We start from the raw sequence: 12,440 nt of genomic DNA, 5'->3' as shown, positions 1-12,440 counted from the left end.
AAGGGGGATTCTTAAATCCCTTTGCAGAGGTGAGGTGAGTGACGGCCCCACACCCAGCTGTGGACCGCCAGCTTAGAGGCCCTAATTTGAAAAAAAACAATGTTTGGTTGCTGGCAGTCACCACCTGTCATCTCCAAGGGTAACTGTCATTCACTGTCATGACTTACGCTTCGGTCCCAGGCACTGTGCTCGACCATGGGGGTACAGCAAAGGAGGAAACAAGGCCAGTCTTGTCCTCAGGGGGGCTCACCAGATTCATGGGGATGACAGAGAGTAAACAAATAGTCATACAGAGACATTTGCACTGCACTGCCCTGAATCTACGGTGCAAGCAGAGTCACCTTAATTGTTTGTTTCACTAAGAAAGAAAGCTGGCCATCAAAGTCTGACACGCCCTCGACTGCAAGAGTGCCTCCAAATCTCAGAAACACTCAAAAGTGTGAAAAAGTTTGCATCTCAAAAGCAATGAAATGGGACACTTGGAATGAGGAGGCAGCCTAGGAAGGAAAGCATGATGGTTCCATGATGGAGAAGGACAAAGTGGCAGGGGACCATGAGAGTGGACCCCTCTTTAGATGGCTGATTAGGTCAGGAGAGGCTTCCCTTGAGAAGTGACAGTTAAGTCAAAAGGTGAAGGGATGAAACAGTAGGGACAGCGCTCGTGGGGCCTTGCAGATTGTGCTAAGTTCAGGGTTTCGGGCTCTGCCTTAGTTAGCTGGGGCCGCCATGACAAAGTCCCACAGACCCGGTGGCTCAAACAACAGAAATTTGTTTCCTCACAGTCCTGGAGGCTGGAAGTTCCAGATCCAGGGGTGGACAGGACTGGTTTCTCCTGAGGCCTCTCTGCTTGGCTTGCAGATGACCGTCTCCACTGTGTGTGTCTGTGTCCTAATCCCTTCCTCTTGTAAGGACGCTAGTCAACTGGATTAAGGGTCACGCAGATGACCTCATTTTAACATAATCACTTCTTCCAAGGCCCTGCGTCCAAATACAGTCACATTCTGAGGTACTGGGTGTTGGTGCTTCAATGTGTGAATCTGTGAGGGGATACCATTCAGCCCCCAATGGCCTCAGAGGTTGGCAAAACCACCGACAGGAGGGAAGCAAACAATGATGTGATTCAGTCTACTCTTTTAAAGACCACACTGGCTTCAGTGAAGGACCAGAAGGGGGTGGAGACAGAGGCCAGAGGCGTCACAGGTGTCCAGACCAGCACCTGGTGCCTTGGACCATGGCAGAAATGGACAGACTGGAGAAAGGACTCCAGGTAGGAGCCACATGACCTCCTGGTGGTTCAGGCATGGTCCTGGGTTTGAAAAAGTTGGGGCTATTTGCGGAGCGGGGGGGAAACAGGAGGAGGACGCTGCTGGCAGAGCTCTTCCTGCCAGGTTTAGTCTCTGCTCAGGTCCCTTCACGGGGACAGCAAGGAACGTGCCCTGCAGGGCATGGGAGAAGGGCTGCAGTTAAACACCTGGTCCCACGCTGTCCTTTCCTGGACTGCCAGTCCCCGCCTCGCCCCCCCACCACAATCACCTTGAGCCAGCGGGGGTTGGCCTTCCAATTGCAGCCCCCTATGTGAGCTCTGCGGTGGCGAGAGTGAGGTGCAATTCAGGTGGGCAAGACCGGCCCCCGGGGGTCATGGAGAGCCAGCGGAGGTCCAGGAAGGACAGCCAGGCTGGGGCGGGAGGCTGGCTAGTTCAGCAGGAGTGCGTTTCTCGGCCCAGAGGCTCCTCTGCTTCCCCAGCAGGCACATCCGGAGTGCGGGTCATCTCATACGCTCACTGATGGGCAGGCCCTTACCCCCAGCGCACACATACTCAGTGAGGGCCCCAGAATCAGGCTCCCAGCTAGAGCCTGTAGTGAGAAGCCCCGGATAGGCTGAGTAGCAGGCAGGCCCACTTCTGCCTTCTGTGAGAGAAAGTCTAAGCCTTACAAGAATAGCCCCACTGTGGATGCCAATCCCCCAAGCTGTCCCAAGTACCAGATCTTCCCCATGGCCACACTGGTGCTGCCCAGCGGAGGGGGACCAGGTCTGAGCATGGATGCCAAACCTCCTGGATTCCTGCCACACCCAACACGGCCAACCATGTGGAACCAGAGGAATTCAGTGACAGAAGGGATGGCAGGTGGTGGCAACAGAGAGGACAGGCTTTGTCTACGCTGCCAGACCTCTACCTTCTCCTTCAGAGGGCCAGTCCTCAGTGAGCTCTGGGGAAGAGGGTCGGCCTGAGGGTCCTTCCTTAGAGAGCTTGCAGCCCCAAGGCAGAGGAGCAAACATCCTCTTGCTGCAGAAAGATACAAGCTGCAGTCTTTGGTCAAGCATATAACAGCAAAGGGGGGTCTGTGTGAAGTCAAGAATTTGGAAACTTGTAGGGCCTGAACTTCTTCAATCAGCATTTTATTCCAAGGGAAGGACGACCCCCAACTGATGTTCCCATCAATTACCCTCCACGGACCGAAGGAAAATAGTTTACTTTTTGACCAACGCCCTCAACACAAGAATGAAACCAGGGCTCATGGTAAGCCTGGGGATTCCACGAGCCCGGCCAAGGTTACCTCTCTCAGCCCATGGAATTTCGGGCTGAATGTTTTCAGAGCCCACCCAGGGCTGGATGCTCAGGGGCCCTGGTGCTTCTCTTGGGCCACGTGGCCACATTCCTGGGCTCCCTCCTGACACCAGTAAATCAGGGAGGGAACCACTATCGTTCTTTTCTCCCCAAGTCTCTGGAGACCATGAGTCGGCTTTCTGTCCTTGGGGGTAGGATCTGGGGACGCCGGCGCACCACATGTTCCATTAGCAACAGGACAGCACACCTGAACTTGCGACATGAGAGAAGGGCACCATGAAACCAACCAGAAAACAATGTCTTCTCTGAAGATACAAAAACCGAGACTCACAGAAGGTCTAGCAGCAAGCTGGGACAGGGGCCCAGTGCTAACCTCGTAGAGACATGAAGCCACCCTACCCTGCCCAGCTTCACAGAGGCCTAGCCCTTTCCAAGACCCTGGCTGCAGGGACAGAGGAGAGAAAGGGACCCGTACACCAGCAAACAGACTGAGTGGCCTGTTAGGGGTTGAACTGGGCCCTCAAAAAGACATGTGGAGATCCTAGCCCCCAGAACGTGACCTTACTTGGAATTAGAGTTGTTGTAGGTGTAACTAGTTAAGAGGAGGTTAGTGGAGGAGAGCAAGCCCTTAGCTCCACGTGACCGATGTCCTTATAAGGAAAGGAGAAGGCACATGGGGAGAAGATGGCTGTGGGATGACAGATGGGAGAGATTGGACTGGTGGACCCACCAGCCAAAGAATGATGCCAAGGATTGCCAGAGAACACCAGCAGTTGGAAGGGATGAGAGTGGATTCTCCCGATGGGTTTCAGTGGGAACACAGACTTGCTGACATCTTGATTTTAGACTTCAGCTGTGCGAACTTCTGCTCCAGGACAAATCTCTATCGTTTTAAGCACCCAGTTTGTGGTGCTTTATTGTGGCTGACCTAGGAAGCTCTGACAAGGCCTGAAACTTTCGATCCCATCCCTAGAGAAGACCCCATTCCCCTGCCTCCAGCCAGCACACACATACACCCTGCCTCTGCTCAGACCCCCAGTCACACTGTAAATCCCTAGGAGTCCCTTTGAAACCGCCTTTCCCAGAACACGGTTTGGGCTGGCTTTGGGCACGAATTACATGCCAGTACTCAATGGCAGTGAGGTTAGACTTCTTCCCAAACCTTCTGTGATTGAGAATGGACCAAATTCTGCCCAGCTCTGGGAACCTGAGTTGAACTTCCTTTCCCCCGCCTTCCTTCTCACTGTCCCAGGGAGCGGCGCCCCTCCATCTCCAGAGACTTGAGCTCCCGGTACCTGGCACACATTGTAGTGCTCAAAGAGAGATAAGAATCCAATGTCGCTGCGTGCAGCAATGCCTTTGAGTAGCGTGATGTTCCCGTTCCCAGAATCCAGCTCAACCACGTCGTTGAAAACATTGGACACAGCTTTCCCGGTCAGGAGCAGATTGACAAGTTCCTGTAGATGAAAGAAAGGGGAAAGGCTTGTTCAGGGTTGATCGGGAACAAGAAAAAAAAAAAAAAAAAAGGTGAAAAAGGAAGGAAAGCAAGGAGGGAGAGACCAAAATCACAGGGGGCTGGGCCTTCGGGTTCCCACCAGCCCGCAGGGAAAGCTGCCAGGGGTTCCCAGCCAAGCGACCCTCGGAACTCATCGTGATCTTTACTTCATGGGCGTTCACTGGATGACAGGTGTGCACAGGCCCCTGTCCCGAGCCTGGGTGGCAGCAGGAAAGTGGGGGTGTCCTGCTGGAGGGAAAGAATGGCTCCCAATCTCGGGCATCCGGGTCTAGGGCAGGGATCAGGTGTGTCCCTGTGCGGCTGAAACACAATGTAGGATGTGACTGGGACTATAAAAAATGTGTGCTCGGAGCACTCCAGGGCCAGGCGGGCACAGGACCACATGGCTGAGTCAGAGCCACTTTGTAGAGAAGCCACATTTGGGTGGGTCTTGAAGGATGGCATTTTTTTTTTCATAAACTTTTGTATTTTGAAATAATTTTAGACTCAGAAGAATTTGTAAAAATAGTACTGAGTTCCTGTGCACCCTTCACCCAGCTTCCCCCAACGATAACATCTTACACAACCAGCACTGGTTATCAACACCAGGAAGCAGACAATGGGGCAAACACCAAGAATGCAACTCTAGGCCTTATTTGGATTTCATAGGCGATGCGGGGTCTTTGAGCAGGGAGGGAGAGTGGAAGCCTGCAGAGGCAGACAGGTGGAGGTGGCGGGGAGCCCTGGTCTGGGTTCTAGATCTGCCCCTGCCCTCGTTGGCCGAGTGCCATCACGCACTCGTTGGCCATGTGACTTGTGCCGCACAGCCAAGAGGCCAACAAGCCCGCTGACCCCGGAACCGGGAGACCAGTGACCTGTGGAGCCCTGTTCCTCTGGCGGTCTCCTTCAGCCAGAGCCTTCTGCATCAAGGTGGCAGGAGAGGATTTACCAACTACACAGCTAGTTAGTAACAGAGCTGGACTTCCGCCTACATTTTCAGGCTCCCTGCCTGGTGTCCTTCCCTCACCCCTCATGTGTTACCCTCAGGGTAGCCCCTGGCCACGGAAGGTCCCAGATGAACGGTGGCCACTACAAGCCTGCCGCACAGCTGAGGAAGGATCTGAGTGAGGCCAGCCTTGGCACTTGGGCGGGCGGGACCCTCTGTCGGGCCCGCTCTGTCAGGGCTGGTGTGCGTGGAAGGCCAGCAGGCAGCAGTCGCCCCCACGGTACGTGGGAATAGCCGTGATAGCCCTTTCCCAGCATAAACTCTGGAGGGAAGAGTTCACAGAAGTGTTTTCCCCTGAATTGTAATAGCCATGCCCCAGTTAATAAATCCCTCCGTCAACACCAAGACCCCTGCCCCGGTGACAGTAAAAGAGGCCCCCTCTGATGGCCACGGAGGGAACCCCATTGGAGGGAGATAGCGAAAGGGCCCCATTGTGTCCTTACAGAGGAAATGAGAAAGAATTTGGAGGAAATGTCTGCTCTGAGATACTGCACCTCAGGGGCAGTGGCCCCGCTAAGAAAGGCGCGGCGTTTTTCAGATGGGTTCGAGTTTTCCCATGTGGTTCTCAGGGGAAGAAAAAGGTTCTTGCTCCCCATCTGTCTCAAACCCTCCTCAGCACAAGGAAGCCCACTTGAAATGGGGAAGGCAGGGGAAATAGGCTGCTCCCTGCCCCAAGACTCAAAATCACGCCGTGGCAGAGCATACTGGTCATGGAGACCCTTGCTATCCAAAGTGTGGTCCATGGACCAGCAGCATCCCCTCTGGGAAGCCTGGGAGAAATTCAGAACTTCAGGCTCCAGGCCAGACCCACTGAATCTGAGCCTGCTCTTCCACAGGACTCCCAGGGGATTCATGTGCATGCACGTCAAAGTTCAAGAAGCAATGCTTTATGGGCACCTGGGTGGCTCAGCGGCTGAGCATATGCCTTCAGCTCAGGGTGTGATCCCAGGTCCTGGGATGGAGTCCCGCATTAGGCTCCCTGTGAGGAGCCTGCATCTCCCTCTGCCTGTGTCTCTACCTCTCTCTGTGTGTCTCTCATGAATAAATAAATAAAATCTTAAAAAAAAAAAAAAAGCAGCAGCAGCAATGGTTTAGTCCATGCTCTTTGGTCTACAAAAGAAGGAACTGGGGCTTAGGGAGAGGAAGAAGATCAGCCCAGCTCATTCGTGTGTGAAACAGTGAACATGGCTCAGAACCAGCCCAAGATTCCGGTCCAGCATCTTCTACACACCCCCTTGGCTGTCCACGCCTGTTTATATGTCTCTTTTTGCCTGCTGAGGGAGAAGCTCCCACCAAGAAGACAGGCCCCCCAGAGAGGGCATGAGGCCATCCCAGGTAGATAGGAAGGCAGCTGCTCACCCTGAGGACTTCCTCTAGGAAGGTGGGCTTCAGCCAACCCAGCAGCCCCTCAGCTTCCCGGCACAAACCTCAGGCCCCGAGCTGGCCCCTGCCCGGTACCTGGCTACGTTGGCAGAGCGGACACAAGTAAGCCAGGACCCTCAGGACAGCTGGGTCCTCGGTTGCGCCCAACAGACTCCACAACTCTGCCCAGCCTGTCTGTGCTATACATGCTGCTCCGTGTGCATCAAGGGTCAGAGATAACTATGGCCTGGTGGCCATTCTGGTGGCCTGGCCATGCAGAGAAAGGCACAGACGGAAGCCAGGTGCAGCATCTGGTGCCTCATCCTAATGCTCCCTGATAGGATCAGGAGCAGATCTCCTCCCTGGTGTCACTGGCTGTCTGGTGGGAGGATCGATGATGTGTGTAAGGGTTCCTCCTGCCCCATGAGACCCCTCAAGGTCTCTCGTGAGGCTGCAGAGGTGAGGGTCATTGCCAAGATGGTGCCCTGTGCAAACATAAAGGGTGCCATGGGGCTCTGACTGGGGCTCTGGGCTGTGTGGCGCCTGGCTCTGTCCTTTGCATACCCTGCAGTGCCAAGCACACAGATGAGGCACAGCAAGTTCTCCAGAAGTGGAAGCTGAACTGAGTGGCCTTTCAGGGTCTCCTTGACAGTGAAGTCCAGCAGAGGCTGGCACGTGAAAGCTGCTTGGAGAAGGGTGGCAGGGGCCAAGAAAGAAGGCAGGAGGAAGGAAAAGAAGTGCCCTGCTGCCCAGTGCCCCACTGCACCCCCTGACCTGGGTGCAGTATCCATGTGCTCCAATCAGGTGGCTGGTGGGGACATCAAAGTCTTGGCGGACACTAGAAAACACAGAAGAGGTGGTATTAGCATGCCTCTGCCTGACTCAGGCCTCCTGGGCAAACCTCACTGGGGGACCAGGGGCTCCCTCGGGTTCCAGGCTGAGGCCCAGAATTCTGGATCTGGGGGCAACTCAGGGCTCTGCAGCGCATGCTCACTCTGCTCTGGGCAATGGCCTCCATCTGGCTTCACCAGGGCCACCACCAACATGCAGAAGAGTGATGCAAGCATGACACAGCAGAGAGGCCCCTGAATTTGGGATCCAGCATCCCACATTCACACCCCAACTGCCACTTACCAGAGTGGGAACTGGGACAGCCCCTTCCATCTCCCGGCCTCAGTCTGTGAGCCCGCTCAGTGGGATTGATGGTCTCTAACACCTGCTAGAATCCTAATACAACAGCTGCCACCACCTGGGCACAGGCCTCATACCAGGCCCTCTACACGCATAATTCCCCAAATGCCAAGAGGAAACCAAAGCTCAGAGAAGTACTGACTTGCCCAGGGCACTGGGTGTGTGGGCTATGGAGCTGGTGGGGGACCCAGCAGCCAGCCTTAAGTCCTGCGCTCTCCCGACCCCAGGTCACCACAATGGCTCTACTCTCAGAAGGGGGCCCCCCAAAAGACATGTGGTGAAAAGCCCCTTTGCCAAAACACATCCCTCAAACCAGAAAAAACGATTTCTTAGGGCAGTATGGAGCTGGGGACCAGGTGTCATTGTCGGCAGGGCTCTGTCATATGTGAGGCCAGCACCAGGAGGCAGCCCCACCCCTCCACGAATCTCAAAGCTCTCCCACCATCTAGAAAGCCCAGGTCTAGGACACAATTGCTTTTACCTACCCCCACGTAAGTCCTTCGGGAGACCAAGTGTTATTGTTGACCAGAACCGTGGACGGTTGGACAGGAAAGAGCCACCATCTATGGAACGCACCTGGAGGATGCCAATTACAGCCCTGCCCCCAGCGAAGTAGGATCACTATATTTTATAGACATGGAGAGACTCAGAAGGGCATCGCTGGAGGTGACGGGAGGCTGCCGCACAGTCCTGGGGCACGCTGCCAGCCCAGCGCTGTGCCCATGGCCCGGCCTGCCCCCTCCAGCCCCACCCCAAAGAGACCACAGACAGACAGCCCAGAGGAAAGGGCTCAGCAATCACAATGTTTGTTTTCTCTTTTAGTGGAAGAGAAGAGAAGCCTGGTCTCAATTTTATGCTTTAAATCTAAGATCTGCCATAAGTCCACAAACCTAAAACACCCTGGTCCTGTATCCTTCCCAAACGAGTTTAGAAACTCAAGCTCCATGACCTTTGCTGGAGAAATGCTTTCTTGTGGTTTTTAATAACCGTGGCCAAATGGGGATGGTTTGCGGTCCACACGGCAAGATGGGCCGGGTTGGCACTGCAGGGGCCCGGCGGAGAAGTACAGAGGCCTGAGGGTCCTGGGAAGGGCCTGGGAGGCTCACCCATCAGAGAAGCCCAGTAGGCCGGGGAAGGAGCCAGCTGGGGCGCCAAATGGCCAAAGGCAGCGCTCGACTGGCGCTCGTTCAGGCAGAAGAATTGATGGAAACGTTCTGCGCAGCATATATGGGCATCTTCTAAAGGGAAGAAAATAACCTCAAAGGAGCCCTGGGTGGACTGATAATCATCACTGGCTCGGAGCCAGCCCAAAGCTTTCAGAAGCGGTCCGATCTTCATCATCTCACAGCCTCGTGCTCACCCAGCGGGTTTGAGAGCCTGCGTCAGCTGAGAGCGGAGAGACAGGCAGAAAGGACAATGGGAGGAAATGGTAATTGCATCCTTAGGTGCAAACACGATGGGAAATTCAGGAGTGAGCGCTGAGCTTGAAAGGGAGGAACGTCTGCATTTCACATTAGGGCACTCGCAAGACGCCAGGGAGCAGCTTACGGCTTAAGAGATTTACAACTTTGGCAAATCTAGATGCCCAGACCTCCCTCTAGGGGAATTCCCTGGAGAGCTGAGTGTGAGGAGTCCTTGAGCAAAGGAAAAACGGGCTCTGCTCTGCCCAGAGAGAGGGCAGTTCAAAGGGCAGGGCCATCACCAAGCTGGTGGTCCAGCCCCAGCCAGCCGTGTGGCAGCCAATCTCTCCTCTCCAGGCCTCAGTCTCCCCTCTTGTGACATAAGGCCCTTGCACAAGATGAGTGGTGTTGGGCACCTGGGTGGCTCAATGGTTGAGTATGTGCCTTTGGCTCACGGCAGCATCCCGGGGTCCTGGGATCGAGTCCCACAGGCTCCCTGCTTATCCCTCTACCTAGGTCTTTGCCTCTTTCTCTGTCTCACATGAATAAATAAATAAAATCTTAAAAAAAAAAAAAAAAGATGAATGGTGTTATGGGCTGAGCTGTGTTCCCCCAAATTCCTATGTTGAAGCATCGACCCCAGTACCTCAGGATGTGGCTGTATTCAGAGACAGGGCCTTTAAAGGAGTGATTTAAGATCCCCGAGCCCATCAGGGTGGGCCGGAGTCCAATCTGCCTGGGTCCCTGCAAGAACAGGATACCAGAGATACAAGCTCACAGGAGAAAGACCATGTGAGGACACAGAAGCAGGCAGCCACCCCTCAGGCCCAGGAGAGAGGCTGCAGAGGAAACCACCCTGCTGATGCCTCGATCTTGGACTGCCAGCCCCCAGAACTGTGAGTTTCTGTTGTTTCAGCCACCGAGGCTGTGGTGCTTTGTTGTGGCAACCCCAGCAAATTAACACGAGCAGCCTCCGATGTCTGTTTAGACTTAGAGCTCTTTCTTTGAATGTAATCTCCTAGGCAGACACCAAACATATAAGACATAAAGGCAGAGCTGCTCTGGGTGAGGGGTCCCCTCCTTCTCTCTCCTCCAACACCTGTAGCCTCTTGGGGGAACCCCCAGGTCTCCAAGGTCATGCAGCCTCCTGGGAGCAAGTGCTAAATCAGAGGAGGGGTTGCCTGGGCTCTGAGGTCCCCATACTTGCTGGGCTTCTGAGCCACAAGCTGTGATGAACCCTTCCCTGGGATCGATGCCATTCCATCCAATGAGCAGGCTCTGCCTTCCACAGTCCACTTGGGGGACTAGACAACGCTGGGCTCTAAAAAATTCTGCACAGCCCAGGGCCAGCTACTGGGTTAGGTCACAGGAGCCAGGAGGAGCCACAGCCTGATGACACCAGTACCCCGAGGTTCTTGGCACTGGAGACCCCTCAGGGAGCAGGAGCTGACCTGGATTTTCGATTCCAAGAAGCATAGGAAAGGAGGAGCCTGAATGGATCCGCCCAGGGCAGGGACCCTTATGAGAAGGGGCTTGGCCCTGGCTGCCCTGCTACTAACCTCCTCAGCATTCTGAGAGCAAGTGGTCAGAACCTGGACCCACGGTTGGAGTGACAGTTCGCCACAGAAGTATCCAGAGGAAGAGGAACAGAGAGCTCTGCCCAGGATGCCAGCAAGGGCTGCTTCTCCCAGCTGTGCCCCCAGCGAGAGCTCCCAGAGACCAGGCACTGTACCAAGACACAGAACAAAGAGGACACCGGGGCTGGCACAGCCCTCAGGGCTCAGCAGTTTGCAGATGGAAAGATGGGTGCCTCGTGAAAGGAACACAAGCGGCCCAGGGCTAGTGACAGGTGCCAGCCCGGACTCAGCACCCGAAGCGGGGCTAGAGCTCCACGGGCTCCCTCCAGTCACTCCTCCTCACACGTCTTAGAGGGGCAGCTTTTGAGCTGAGCCACTGAGCAGCTTACAGTGCTTGCGCCTCAGAATCTGAAGAACCTATGAGCTCGCTTTCAAACACATCCTCTCCTAAAGCCCCATAAGGCCCAAAGAGCAAGAACCACCTAGGGGGATAGTGAGGCCTGGCCAGGAGAAGGGACCTGTGGTCTTGTGATCACACAGCCAGCCAGCAGGCAGGACTGTGTCCCCACACAGAGTCCACTGTGGCCTGAACCATGTCGTGCTCAGCCTGGCTGGCCAACTCCAGGCAGCTCCGAGAGCCTCGAAGCCCCACTCCTGGTCCCACCCGCGCTGGCGGGGGCACGGCTTGTCCCTTCACACTAAAGCCTCCCCAACATGCATCTGAACATGTGAATCTGGGCATCTTGTGCAGAAGTTTCTCAATAAGAAGGAAGTATATGTCTCCATGGCCCAGAGACACGGTTCCTGCCTACAGTCAAAGCCACTCACCTAAAATCAATGTCCGCGAGGTGGAGTCAGTGGCCAGCTCGGCCTCAGACTGGCCGTGTAACCTCAGGCAAATCCCTGCCTCTCTCTCAGACTGTGTCTTCACTTATAAAAGCAGAGGACTGGAGCGAGGGGTCTCAGGGGACCTTCTGGGATGTGAACAAGTGTGCCTGGTTCGTGACTCTGATGTTGAAAATATCATGCCTAAAATAGGTGGTAATTAACCCAGGAGAATCCGGCCAGCCACCTCCCTTCCACCTGACCCCAGAGCACCGGGCCTCAGGAGCACCACCACACCCTGCTCTGGCTGGTCCTCCCTACCGCCCCCTCCCCTGAGAATCCTATTGATTTGTGAGGACAAACCAATAGTGAGAAGGGCAGCTTGGAACAACTACGAGAACCTGGGCTCCGAAGTCAGGGGGATTTGAATCCAGCCACTGCCACTTACCAGCTGTCCCCCTTCTAAGCCTGCCTCCCCCTGCAGTAGGGGTGGGATGATGCCTCCCTTTACTATAGACTGTTGTGAGAGTGAGGTGAACTATATAAAGCATCTGGCATTTGGTAAATGTCACTTCCTTTTTCCTACGATAACAACAATAACAACAACTAAAAACACAATGACCGAGAGGTCACGATTCCCGCAACCTCAAACTACTCGTGTGGCAGCCAAGAACCCAGAATAAATGGAGGTCTGCGAGCAGTTGAAAGTAACTATGAATATCTAAAAAGGATTTGGGTAGAGCGGATATTGACTGTTTTCCCAGGAAGGCCTGCAGGGAGTGGACGATGAGTCAGGACACCTGGGTGGCAGGCCCCCACTGCCACCTGCACTTTGGGACCTTCTGCAAACAAACTGCTTTCCATCTCTGGGCCTTTGGTGGGTCACTCCCTGATGGGGATAATGATATGCACCTCAAAGATCTGTTGCAGTAAGGGCCCTGGCCACTCAAGGACCTCACAAACAGCACAGGGCTCCACAGGTTAGAGGGGCTGGCTGTTACTTCTGCTCCCCAGGCA

The 12,440-nt window shown here is 54.8% G+C and overlaps 1 protein-coding gene across 9 annotated transcripts in view; it reads right to left on the bottom strand.

Moving 5' to 3' along the window:
• MINDY4 (MINDY lysine 48 deubiquitinase 4) overlaps nucleotides 1-12,440 on the bottom strand; it is a 104,650-nt gene that overhangs the window by 12,106 nt on the left and 80,104 nt on the right. For 6 of the 9 annotated variants that reach the window (XR_003143136.3, XR_003143135.3, XM_025464530.3 and 3 more), the window contains exons 14-15: nucleotides 7,205-7,268; nucleotides 3,863-4,024 (exon numbers count right to left, since the gene is read on the bottom strand). Coding sequence is in view for 6 of the 9 variants with exons in the window: in XM_025464530.3 (XP_025320315.3) it covers nucleotides 3,863-4,024; nucleotides 7,205-7,268 (226 nt within the window). In the remaining 3 variants the exon portion in view is untranslated. Of the gene's footprint in view, nucleotides 1-167; nucleotides 246-2,382; nucleotides 2,820-3,862; nucleotides 4,025-7,204; nucleotides 7,269-12,440 lie in introns of those variants that run through there. The other 3 variants (XR_004804569.2, XM_035698376.2, XM_049093771.1) reach the window with 3 other exon arrangements.

Source organism: Canis lupus, chromosome 14 (genome assembly GCF_003254725.2).
Source record: "Canis lupus dingo isolate Sandy chromosome 14, ASM325472v2, whole genome shotgun sequence".
NCBI lineage: Eukaryota > Metazoa > Chordata > Mammalia > Carnivora > Canidae > Canis > Canis lupus.
This window is presented reverse-complemented; position numbering and strand designations above follow the sequence as displayed.